The sequence below is a fragment of the Hydractinia symbiolongicarpus genome, chromosome 4 (assembly GCF_029227915.1).
Source record: "Hydractinia symbiolongicarpus strain clone_291-10 chromosome 4, HSymV2.1, whole genome shotgun sequence".
NCBI classification, from domain to species: Eukaryota; Metazoa; Cnidaria; class Hydrozoa; order Anthoathecata; family Hydractiniidae; genus Hydractinia; species Hydractinia symbiolongicarpus.
Genome location: NC_079878.1, coordinates 23,973,431 through 23,987,300, shown reverse-complemented (window position 1 = coordinate 23,987,300; position 13,870 = coordinate 23,973,431). Strand labels below are relative to the sequence as shown.

General features: G+C 34.3%; 1 protein-coding gene across 1 annotated transcript; it reads right to left on the bottom strand.

The window, feature by feature from the left end:
* Positions 1 to 842: 842 nt before the first annotated feature.
* LOC130641945 (aspartate, glycine, lysine and serine-rich protein-like) lies at positions 843 to 7,343 on the bottom strand. Its single transcript, XM_057448976.1, has 10 exons — positions 7,232 to 7,343; positions 5,945 to 6,304; positions 5,339 to 5,728; positions 4,825 to 5,012; positions 4,030 to 4,355; positions 3,266 to 3,447; positions 2,533 to 2,955; positions 2,232 to 2,279; positions 1,753 to 1,789; positions 843 to 1,587 (listed from the first exon to the last, which is right to left on the bottom strand). The coding sequence occupies exons 1-10, from the start codon at positions 7,275 to 7,277 to the stop codon at positions 1,539 to 1,541; spliced, it is 2,049 nt and encodes a 682-aa protein (XP_057304959.1). The 5' UTR covers positions 7,278 to 7,343; the 3' UTR covers positions 843 to 1,538.
* Positions 7,344 to 13,870: the final 6,527 nt, after the last annotated feature.

The following is a 13,870-nucleotide window of genomic DNA, read 5'->3' as shown; positions in this document are numbered from 1 at the left end:
ATAGTTCGAACATGGCAAAGATGAGCGAACTTAAATTTTATTTCGTTTTTGAATGAATTTGAAGTTGTTATACTTGTCTAAATTAATATAAATATTGGAGGACCTGTACGTTATTTCGTGTGCGCCATTATATTACCACGTGCACGTTGTATGCACGCTCATCGTGCATGAAGTTTACCAACGTCTGTGTTTTATTCATAAATATTAATTTTCTATAGGTCAGACCATTTGATGTAACTTTTTTTGTTTCTGGATGATTTTCATCAGTAAAAGGTGAAGACACGGTGAAAAAAACGTACTTTTAGGTAAATATATTTAGCGTAACGAACAGTAGTCTTTACTTGCTACGTTCTAAATTTTAACTGCATGCAGCACGTGTGTAATAAAATAAGCAACAAACACACAGCTAGTAGACATCGAATAAGAGTATTTTATGCCTGGCAAAACTCGAAATTGCAGTTTTCTACTACTTGCTTTCACCTTACTTTGAAATAGTTTGCTTTACTTGATGTTATTGTACTATGCTTGGTCTAGTCCATCATCCTCCTAAGTCTAGTAAACTTTACTTTACTTTACTTTACTTTTATTTACTTAGCTATATGTTGCTTTGCCTTGCCTTTTACTTCACTTCACCTTGCCTTGTCTTGCCTTGTCTTGCTTTGCTTTGCTTTTCTTTGGCTTTTCTTTGGCTTTGCTTTTTCTTTGCTCTACATAACGTTTTTACTTTTCTCCGTTTTATTTTTACCATTTTTTGGTTAGCTTTTCTACATGACAATACTTTGCTATACTTTCTTGCTTGCTTTACTGATCTTGTTTTGAGTTGACTTCAGTGTTTTAACTGCTTTTTATTAAAACCCATAACATTTAAGTTTATATTGATTGTAATATAAAATCATATACAGGAGAAGAATTACATAGACACAAGATGGCTAACACTAAGAATTGAATTTATACATCCACGCAAATAATATCGCTCCATAAGAAAGGGGACAACAATGTTACATTACCATGCTGAACCGTGAGCACGAAATAATTAACATAAAAAAAACAGCGAACCACTGCGTAGAATAATCTTTTCGTGTTCAGCCGAAACACTGATTTTTGCCTTTCAAATTCAGCAATGCATGAAAAGTTCCGAAAGTTCTACTCAACTGCTTTTTTTTAGCATTGCGTTGGAGCATTATATATACAGCTCCCCCAAAATGCGACCATGGTTAGATCTTGTGTAAAAACTAATAACTATTCTTTAATAATGCATAGATAAAAGAAAACAAAAAAAAATTGTTTTTCTGAAATATACATAGTCATGCATTCTCCATAATGAAGCTTTTGTCCAGAATATCCGAAAGGGATTCTGTTATATTCCTATCGATTTTGCCTTTCAACTCTGGCGGACTTGAAATATTCTTCGTAATGTTTAAATTCTTCATATCGATTTTTCAACACCAGCCACAGCTGCGAAGCAACGGATGACTTTCTAACTTCATAATCTTGCACTTTTTTTCAGTTTGTCGCGGAACAATTCCCATTGATTATTACTACTGCTTCACATGTTTTAGTTTTAAAGGTTTGCGAAGAAGCCTAGTTCTAAAAAATGACCAATAAAAATGTTTTTAGGTCATATCAATACTGTATTATTTCTCATAAAAATCCTGGCGGTGGTGTATGATTCAGTGTGACGCATAACTTATTGAACGTGTGTGCATGCTTCTTTTTGGTGTATGTTTCGTTTGTTATTGATATTTTTTTTACCTCTCCAGTTGCTGCTTCAGTGCTATCCTTCTTTTAGCTAAAAGTAAGAATTAAGAAGTATGAAGTTTCCATTTTCGAAGCTTAGTCATTAGGTTGACTCACTGGTAATCTACCTAAGTTTCGCGCGTTTTTGTGCCTTCTCGCGAAAGGCTTTAAATTGCCACGATCGCCATTCAAGAAAATATGTTTTCGCGAATTTCTTTCAATTCCGTTATTTCCGGATACAAATTGTCGCGAAATTAAAAACCTTGTTTTACTAAAATTTGGAAATTCTCGCAAAAATTAATTCTTGCGAAAATATATTTTATCAAGGTCGTTTTTATCATTCCCAGTGCGGTAAGCTAGAGATCATAACATGAAAAACTAGTATCATCATGAGAATCTGATTCAAACCTTAGGTATACTTCACTTTGAATTTCATATATCAAACTAAGCGAAAGAAGGGAAAAAAGAGGTAGCAAATAGACAAAGATGCTTACCCGCTTTGACCGCTTTTGCTTTAATAGCTCGATATAAAGTTGCTAGGGCTAAATAAAAAAAGAAAGAAGAAACTAATTTTTATACCTTGTGTAACTTACACAAAATTAGATAAAAAAGAGAGGTTGCAGATTTTAATCTCTGCGGCAGTCTATACACTAATATCTTAGAAGCCCTCGCAAATGGTGAGAATAGGAAAAGTGCTATATTTACAACACTTAATTCGGTAGGTTCTAAATTATTTTTTTAGTTATCTTTTTTTGCAAATTTTTATTTCATCCAAAATAGTACTTCAGAACGAACCTTTTTCTTCCACGATTTGAGCTTGCGGTGCTGACATGGATTGAATTTGTGATTGCAGTTTCTTCAGGAATCTTCTAGAACTTGCTGTCAACGTTGACCTGGTGTGCACTTCAGGCGAAGATCTATCCAACACTTGCAACGTTTCGTTAATCCGTCTTAAAAATGTGTTACTCCCTTCTATTGTTGTGTTATGGTTACTTGTATTATTCTTTATATTTCTATTGTTACTCATAAAGTTTAAGATGGAGCTATTATTCGTCTTTGACTTCTCCATATCTGGATTTCTACTTAAATGATTCACTTCTTCTTCGGCTTTTTTACTTAACTCTGTTAATGGTTTAGACTTTAAAAACTCGTGTTCTTGTTTATTGTGATTTGCTTCGTCTAGAGTATCCTCTTCATTTTCTTTCTTCCCAGATAAATCTAATACAGTGGAATTAAATAATAGCAGATATTTGAAATGTAAGTTACATTTATATCAATACTGAGATTTTGTCTAGAAGATTTTACATTTATAATCTACTGTTAAAGTTGAGAATTTCTTTATAGATACACACCAGAAAGAAATCCGTTATTTATGATTTAAGCTCTTAATTTGTTTTATTCTTATATGTACTTTTACGCAATTCATCAAAAAACAAAAAAATATGTCACGCATCATATCGAGGTTAGATACACGACCTTTAACTGTCTCAAAGGAATTAAAGATGCGCCACAAAACATTCTTTCTTACATGCTAAACCTCTTCCTTTTGCTTCTTCCAATTGAATTTCTTTGGACGCAATCATTGCAGCTAATTTTAAGTTCTTGATCAACAATTTCTTAATGGCATCATTTCGAGCTGTCTTAGGATCGTTGTTTTTATTGCTAGTTGATTTCTTTGCTTGCTCTTCTTCAAGTTGTGTTAGTTTTTGTCTAAATATAAAAATAATGGAGATTGCAAGGTTACTGTGTGGTAAATGTTTTTATTTTGGATTATCCAATTGAAGCACATTTTATACCTCTTCAATTAGTCAACAAGAAGTTGATCTGATAATTGAAGGTGCCTAATTTTTTAAAATTTTGTAATTCCCCCCGTCTTTTTACCTAAAGAGAGTTCGCCGGGGACTACAGAGGCCGTACGATCAAATTAAAGAAATCAAATTGAAGAAATTTAGCTTGTTAAAAGTTTGCGCTTTCCTATCAGGCCGTTTACTAATTGAGTTTTCGCTGACTGTGGTTTTTCTGCAACGAAATTTTTTTGTTATTCGGAAGTGTTTATTCGTTTTTTACTTTAAATCTCAGATTACCACATTCATTAATGCCAAGTTTGCTTACAATAGAAGAGTAGTATATTTTCTTTATCCGAGAGTTTTAAAATTCTTTAAAATAACAGAGTACGCGCAGAAATACTAAGCTTTATTATTCCAATCACTTTTCTCGTCGAAGTGTTTTTGTCCAACTAAAGGAGTCCACATTTGGAATGCAAGGAAATTAGTTAAGTACGTTTTAACTTACCTTAATAATTTTAATCTATTTTTTAACTTTAATAATTTTGTTTTATGTTGTTTTGCAGCAGTCTCTTGGACTTGTTGTGCAGTTTGTCTCGATTCTTCAGGTGGCGGTGCATCTTTGGCTGAACTTCCAGGTTTATCACTTGCATGAGCGTGCACTGTGACTGGCTGGATTGAACCAAGGTTTGCTTGCTGGGACATTGTGCCAGATAACTGATTAAGTGCGCTTTGTTGTTGGCTTGTGGTATCCTGGTTACTGCTGCTACCAAATACATTTGGCATCTCATCAGGAGCGTTGGAAGGCTGAGAGTCCATTTGGTCCATTTGTCCCTAAAAACAGCCGAAGAAGATGAACTACTAAACAGCGAAAGATTGTGAAGCGACTGAACCAAACAATAATGGTATTACGATATCTTTAAGGTAAATCTTAGATACAGCTATAATTAAGGAAAATATTTTTATGTGTTGCAATTGAAACAATTTAAAGGGGTTAACACAAACAAAATTCACTGCTCTAAATAGTGTTAGGTATTATTATTTTTTTGCTTTTTGTAAAGATATTGGGAATAACAAGATGTTCTATTATAATTTGACAAATGAGAGAAAAAAACATTACAGTAAGAAATCAATAGTATATACGTTGTAACATATCTCATTGAAAGAAGATATTGAATGAAAAAAATGCCTTGATACCTCCATGGTACATACAAATAATTAATTAAGTATAACTTATGTGACTAAAAATGTAGCCACATAAGTGTTCATCACCGAAAATATTCTGTGTTGATAGTTTTCCTACCTGTGGATTGAGTAGGGCGCTTAAGGAGGTGTCAGTGTTACCACTACTTCCAGCGGTTACACCTCCACCGGCCCCACCACCTGCACCATCAGGTGAATAATTACTATCTGAGTTTAATCCGGATTCTAGCATCTTTTGGAGTTTCTCGTCAGAAGTGTCGAGTTCTCCAAGTTCGTTTGTCAGAAGATCTATGATTGAAAGCATACTGTCATTTTTCAATTGGTGAGTGTGAGGGGAGTTGGATTAACCTCCGTCTTTATTCTGAATATCTACTCAAAGAAGCATAATTTTTGCATTATTGAATAAGTTGATGGTTGGGAAATCGATGATAGTCTGAGTAATTTAAAAAAAATGACAATGGTAATGATTTTAAAAATAAAACAAATGGTATGATATGGTTGCAAAATATTTGGTTAAAAGTTAAGACACCTTTTTTAAGACTATTTTTTACATAATTTAAAATGGTTCTGCTCACCAAACTGTAGCTGCTTTTTAATACGATATATAATTTTACCTTGTACATCACCATTTCCTCCTCCTATGCCTTGCCTGTCATCGCCTTGCTTGTGTTTATGCTTTGGTGATTGCAACTCTTGTAAAAATGACGATTGTGCTTTACCATGGTTATAACCATAATCACTAAATGAATTCATATCAAATTGTCCAACGCCCGGCGTATTAACATTATCACCTAAATTTATACTATGCTCTAATTTTCCTTCTAAGGAATTTGCATCAAATGGAGATAGAATGTCATCATTTACGTCATTGCCATCATCCATACTGCTGTATAGCGATTCACCGCGCCCAATTTGACTAAAACCACCTCCTAATGCTGACATAGATTGGTCACTTTGACCTTCAAATTGGGACTGGTCATTTGGCGACGCAAATTGTGCAAGGCCTAGAATACAAAGATGATGTATCTAATTTTACCAGTGATCTCACATGTGGTGATATACCGCATTACTTTTCTTTTAAAAAACTTTATACACAAGAATGAGTTTTTTTAGGAGATTAAACAACTTTAGGAGATTAAACAACTTACAATCATTTTTTATAAGATTAAAGAACTTCAAAAATAACCTAGTTTGTCAGTCAAAACATTGTTAAATCATACCTCCTCTGTTGTCTCCACCAGCTCCGATTAAATCTCCTAGACCTTCCTGTCCTCCTCCTCCTCCTAATCCACCAAACTGATTGGAGCCTAGCAGTGCATTCAGGCTGTCCATACCATTGCCTTGAAAGCCTAAACCACCTGCTCCATTCTCAGATAACTGCATTCCGCTATCGTATCCTTCACTGCGGCTTCCACCCTCCTCTCCACCGTAGATACTTTCATCATCGTCGTATCCTCCCCCTCCCCCTCCTCCTCTACCATAGCCTTTTGAGAAAGAATTCCCGTAGTCTTCATCACCGCCGTCTCCAAAGTTTACAAACTGCTTTTTCTGGCCACTATGCCCATCACTTTTCTTTCCGCCTAAAAAGATAAGAAGGAAATAGTTAAAAAAAACAGCAAACGGTTCAGTTGTGTGAGATTATTTATTTAGACTTCCCAATGAAAAAACCTAAGTCGAAGACATTTTAATGAACACACTAAAAAGTATAAAAATAGAAATTGAAATGATAAATAAGAATAAAAATAGAACATGATTTTTTTTAACGATCATTTTAAATCAATCAATTCCAAAGTAACTCTTAAAATATTTCCTTTCATTCTTTCTATTAAGAAATTAGTCATGCCGCTCCAAAACACACTGCAAAGATCACAAGATAATATGAGTATTCAAAACAAGAACAACCCCGGATATTTGGTGGAAATGGTTGCTTTCTGAATATTTCTCGAAAAAACCAAAACAGCATCAAATGGCCAGTAAAATGTTACTGAAGAAAGGGATGTAGGCAACGTAAACAACGCTGAAAATGATTTGGCTTTTCTTTTTCCACAATGTCCGCATTACAAAACAATCCTCTTCACCGATGGAGAAAGGTCCGAAGAATGGGCGAATTTCAGCGAGCTGACGTCAGCACAAATTAGGACTAGTTAAGTTTCGGATCTAACCAAGTAGGTTAAAGTCCGTTGGGATCACCGACCTGTGAATTTTGATAAGCTCAGAGTGCGTATTACTTACATAGAAACGGCTTTTACGATCGCTTGTGGTTACGAAGTTTAAAATCTCGCCCTCCTTTGTACTAATTTATATAGTCGAAATTGTAATTTAAGACTGTGGCTGGTTTTTAAGAAACACACATATTAACATAAGATACAACACTTGCGATATGCTGATTGGACCACTAGATAATGAGAGTATTTTATTCTCGAATTACAGCTCTTATTCCCATACGACGGAAACGGTAACTATTGTTACACCTCATAATATGAAAATTAAAAACAAACTTTTCTTACTGTTTTGGTGAATATACAGGAATATGAAAATAACAGCGAATTTCATCTTTCATTTTTAACAATGCATTTGTCTGGATGAAGCTATTTCATTATACATAGTATACATAAAACTAGAAAAAAAGACATTAAGTGGTAAGGATTTTATATTTGCAAATTTAAATGTCAAGTCAAAGTAGTTCACTTTTACAAGAAAAACAAGAGTTTTTTAAAGGAGAAACTCACTCACACTTCTTTATAAGCAACACAAAATTTAAGCTAAGACTCATTGTTGGTTAAGTGTCTCTCCTTCCTTACTATGTAGACTATCTACTTTGGAACACCAAATTTAAGTTTTTGATTGCCCTCTTTGTCGGTTAGGCTAGCGTGCCAATAGAAATTAAACTTTACAAAATAGTATAGTACTCTTTTTTGCTGAGAATATAATATGGTCACCATCTCACTGACAATATAGTATAACACATCATCTCGTTGACAATATAGTATAGCACATCATCTCACTAACAATGGTCACCAACTTACTGACAATATAGTATAACACATCATCTCGTTGACAATATAGTATAGCACATCATCTCACTAACAATGGTCACCAACTTACTGACAATAAAGTATACACATCATCTCACTGACAATATAGTATAACACAACATCTCACTGACAATGATACATCATTTCACTGACAATATAGTATAACACACCATCTCACTAACAATGGTCACCATCTCACTGACAATATAGTATAACACATCATCTCGTTGACAATATAGTATAGCACATCATCTCACTAACAATGGTCACCAACTTACTGACAATAAAGTATACACATCATCTCACTGACAATATAGTATAACACAACATCTCACTGACAATGATACATCATTTCACTGACAATATAGTATAACACAACATCTCACTAACAATGGTCACCAACTTACTGACAATAAAGTATACACATCATCTCACTGACAATATAGTATAGCACATCATCTCACTAACAATGGTCACCAACTTACTGACAATAAAGTATACACATCATCTCACTGACAATATAGTATAACACATCATCTCACTGACAATGGTACACCATCTCACTGACAATAAAGTATACACATCATCTCACTGACAATATAGTATAACACATCATCTCACTGACAATGGTACACCATCTCACTGACAATAAAGTATACACATCATCTCATTAACAATGATACATCATCTCACTGACAATATAACATGACACATTATGTCACTAACAATGGTCACCAACGTACTGACAATAAAGTATACACATCATTTCACTGACAATGGTACACCATCTCACTGACAATATAGTATAACACAACATCTCACTGACAATGATACATCATCTCACTGACAATATAGCATAACACATCATCTCACTAACAATGTTCACCAACTTACTGACAATAAAGTATACACATCATTTCACTGACAATATATTATAACACAACATCTCACTAACAATGGTCACCAACTCACTGACAATATAGTATAACACACCATCTCACTAACAATGGTCACCAACTTACTTACAATAAAGTATAGCACATCATCTCGTTGACAATATAGTATAACACACCATCTCACTAACAATGGTCACCAATTACTGACAATAAAGTATACACATCATCTCACTAACAATATAGTATAACACATCATCTCAATGACAATGATACATCATCTCACTGACAATATATCATAACACATCATCTCACTAACAATGGTCACCAACTTGCTGACAATAAAGTATACACATCATTTCACTGACAATGGTACACCATCTCACTGACAATAGAGTATAACACATCATCTCACTAACAATGGTCACCATCTCACTGACAATATAGTATGGTACACTATCTCACGGACAATGGTACACATCTCACTTGCAATATAGTATGGTACACCATCTAACTCACAATAAAGTATGGTAACCATCTCACTGACAAGATAGTATGATACACCATATCACTGACAAGATAGTTTGGTAAACCATCTAACTCACAATATAGTACGGTACACCATCTTCCTGACAATATAGTATGACAAGAAAGCCTAAATAAACCTATATTATATCTCTCCGTGAGTAAGGTTTCTCTTTGATCATAAAGCTTGTAAGATAATAATAAATTAAAATTAGTCTTGGTCACACAGTTCTCTATACCTCACGGGAAATATATGTGCTACATATATATCACCACAACCTGTATGTCTTGTTTAGTTCATTAGTACAAAAGTATGACAAAAAATCTATTATTTTCGTTTACATATTATTAATTAAATATACTGAATATTATGCAGAAAAAGATTGAGTTCTTCTTCTGCGTCTTTCTTTACTAAATATTGAATGGTGTGCACTCAAGCAGAAAAACCTGTAACTTTATGTCTAAAATGAGTTTAACTAAATATCAACATATAAAAAACAACCCTGGGTGTATGATAAATGAAGAGAAAATGAATGACTTCTAAATTTTTACTCGTAGCAACGAAACATACAGTCTAAATTTGTATCTATTGTATTCGTATCGTATTCATGAAATGTTAATTAAACACTAAATATTCGTTTTAATAAACCAGTATTTTTTTCTTTCATTGTCTCAATACAAAACGATGCTTGGTATATACAAAAAAAAGAGATTTCTATCCTTAGGAAATTGTGACTTAATTTACAATTTTTTGACTTTAACATTGATTGGTAAATATATCTTTTAGACTGTCACGCTTGGTAACAAACAGGCTTCGTACCAGAAAAGGATATTGGTACGTTAGGAAATACTTCTTTTAAACGCGTTTAGTTATTACGCTGGTCGCCAAGTCATGCTTGACCCCTGTTCTTCAAATATGTCAAAATTTCGGGGTGAAGTTTCGTAACTGGTCCCTGCAGACAGCCCTAAGAGAACTGTATACAGACTATACTAACTGTATACAGACTATTGTTCAGTAACTTTTAAAAGATATTTTTCTTAAAAAAAAGATAACTTAGATAAAACAGCTCGTCATATGTTTACAGGGTAAAGTAAACAATAAAGCGTTTAAATATCTAACATGTGTACCAGATTTTTATCCTCTTTGCCATTTGTAACACTCTTCAAAAAAGCCGATGGTGTCCCAAGAAAGGGGAGTGCGAAGGGGGGCAGGTTGAATAAACTTCGCCTAACAAAAAGGAGTGTGGGGATATTAATACAAAACTTAGTTAAACATAAAATTAAAATTATGCCTCAAGTGATAACAGATAGGTGTAGCTGACGATGACATTTTGACACTCAAATTACAAAAATCTAAATGTTTTTATCAATTTTTGCCGACATTTGTTTGAGAAAAAGTGATTATAATTTTGATGCTTTAGTTAATATCCATTCAGCTTTTAACCAATTTATTGAGGCTACCTTAGGAACTGAGACTTATCCCGCAAAATAGACAATATCGCCTAACTGTGTCTTGTTAGGATAGGATATTGTTGTTACGATAAGATTATATCGTGTGTTTTTATATAAACCGCTGTTGAGGGACCTAGGCAAGCCACTTTACCCGGATTTGTGGCACGGTTTTTCTGCACTAAAGCGCTCAACCTGGTTTTTAACACCGATTACCCAGCTAGTATTACCATAACCGTAAGATCCAGAAGTTATTTAAATTGATTAAATTAACTTCTTTCAGGATATTTTATACTCGAAATGCTAGATAAAGACAGCGTTAAAAACTTAATGGAAAGATAACCACATAAGTTGATATTGTCATTTTCATATCACTTAATTACCCGTAACTGATTGAATTACACTTGTCTACTTTTTTTTTTCCGAGATTGTAGCTACACTCTAATTAACAGACATTTATACACGAAATTTAATTAGTGGTCACCTGCAGAAAATAATGCAAAAATTAAATTGTTTTCTATAGAGAATTAACGAACGAAAAAACAGTGTTTTTACTAGGATTTCTATTGTCGTTGTTATTTTAGTAAGCAAGTAACGGGAAGACATGGTATAATTTACCTTCTTTTTTGTTTTTTCTAACATACTTACTGACAATATAGTATGGTACACGAAGCTTATCGCTGTCATTAGGCCATGGAAAAGATATCTCAAGGAAGATATAGAAATATACACGAATCATTGAAAAAGCCCAAAAATATCAACTTTTAAAAAGCAGACACCAGGAAGCGGATTTTCAGTAACGGCGTTTGCTAATTAGAGAAGCTATTGTATTTCCCTTTAGCCTAGTTGACAAGGAACTTTTTTACAAGGAAGCAAGCAACTCTCATTTCGATAAGAAATTACAAGATTACATTCTAACAATATAACTTCCTCAGGATATTGGTGATAAGCCAAATTAGAAGGAAGCGGAAAATAATTGAGATTTCTGTTTTAAAGCTGGCGAAGGCTCGATATGAATGTTATTATGATCAAATATGGTAATGGGATGACGACCATGGCAATTACATTACATGTTTCTCGCAGCATACACCAGCAAACTCATGGTGAGGCTCACTGGTTTCATCCGTCCCTTTTTTTAGGTGGGATTTAACTTTGAACATTTTGCAACGATATAGTTTTGTGGATTTTGCCGTATTTAAATCAATTTGCCAAGATCCGCGAAATTAAATCTGACAAAACAGTTATTTGATAGTCATCGTCTAAATGAAACTTTAGACCCATATTTTCTAAAAAACTTCATAAATTTTATTTATACTAGTCGTTAGCCCGTGGAAAATCAATGGGTTCGCCCGTCCTTTTTATACCGCATTGCGTGCTTCTCGCTATTGCGCAGCTAAGCTACCATTTTGCGTGACGGACGGACGGACGGACGTATACGCGCATTATAATATAGACTAGTCGTTACCCGTGGAAAAATTCACGGGTTCGCCCGTCCTTTATATTTACCCGTCGCAACAAAGTGGATAAAAATATATCGCATTCGATATTCGTGTTTCCGTAACATCATTTTCTAACTCAGAGGGGGTCCGCGCAGAGACAGACAGACGACGGCTATTATTATAGAGATTAGTCGGTGGCCAGTGGAAAAATCCACGAGTTCGCCCGTTCTTTTTATACTGCATTGCATGTGTTTCGCTACTTTTGGTACCATGTCGCGTCACAGACTGATAGACAGACGGACAGAAGACAGACAGACGTATAGGGGTATTATAATATAGTTTATAATATAGATGACATTTTTATTTATTCTTTTCCCATTTGCAAAATTACTTATTTTTTAACTTTAGAAAAAGTCTTTCATACAGAAAAAAAATCTTTGAGTTATTTAAAGTTAATTCGTATTTAAATCTGTAACTATGATGACACTTTTGTGAGGATTTTTGCAGCAATTGTCGTGAAACATTTTTTGTCGTTTAATGTTATTCCGCATATGTTCCCAATACATTTGTGGTTATTGTATCAAAGTTGAGGAGCAGTTGTAAAAAGTTCTTTTTTGCTAAATCCGCAAAGATTCGCAAATTCACACAGTTTAAACGTCACGAAATTAAGCACCCCTAATGAAGCTTTAAATTATCTGTATAGCATAAATTGGGCAAATGTCCATCGTTTTGCAGGATAGCTTCAAGTCTTTAAAACATTGCTATCGATGTGAATTATCTCAATATAAAAATTACATATACGTCTATATTGCTTGCACAATTTTCCTCACATGGCATTGATGGAACTACGTCAGCAGTAAAGACACTTGCTAAAAATTTCCGTACTCTGCACAGACATCATTACTTCCAATTAAGAAGGGAATTCCCTAACGCTCGATTGCACTGGACAACTATTTAGAGGTGTTTAACCACACGACTGCACTGGACAAATATTTAGAGGTATTTAACCACACGATTGCACTGGACAAGTATTTAGAGGTGTTTAATCACTCGATCGCAGTGGACAAGTTTTTGGAGGTGTTTAATCACACGATTGCACTGGACAAGTATTTAGAGGTATTTAACCACACGATTGCACTGGACAAGTACTTAGAGGTATTTAACCACAGGATTGCACTGGACAACTATTTAGAGGTGTTTAACCACACGATTGCACTGGACAAGTATTTAGAGGTATTTAACCACAGGATTGCACTGGACATGTAATCAGAGGTGTTTAATCACTCGATTGCACCGGGCGAGCATTTTGATATATTTAACAACTGGATCGCACCAGGCGAGTATTTAGAAATATTTAGCCACTCGACGAGTATTTAGAGGTATGTAACCACTCGATCGCACCAGATAAGTATTTGAAGATATTTAACCATTTAATCGCATCGGATAAGTATTCAGAAATATTTAACCACTTGATCGAACCGGACGAGTATTTAGAGATATTTAACAACTGGATCGCACAGGGCGAGTATTTAACCACTCGATCCTACCGGACGAGTATTTAGAGGTATTTAACCTCAATCGCAACACACGAGTAATTAGAAATATTTAACCACTCGATCACACAACTCGCGGGGTTTAATCGATCAATTCGTTAATCAAAGAGTGAAAGTAATATTTTTATTTCACCAATTACCAAGTTTACTGCAGTAGCTTTGTACTTGAATTTTTATTATTCTATGTCTTATACCAAATAGGCTAAACGATTTGAAGAGAGGCAAATTTCTTGATCACTTTAATTTCATAGG

Coding starts and splice junctions, on each gene's coding strand:
- LOC130641945 (XM_057448976.1), bottom strand. CDS start 7,277: ATGAAATTCGCTGTTATTTTCATATTCCTGTATATTCACCAAAACA. Junction 6,305..7,231: donor CCTGTATATTCACCAAAACA/GTAAGAAAAGTT, acceptor TTATCTTTTTAG/GCGGAAAGAAAAGTGATGGG. Junction 5,013..5,338: donor AGGAAATGGTGATGTACAAG/GTAAAATTATAT, acceptor TTTCAATCATAG/ATCTTCTGACAAACGAACTT.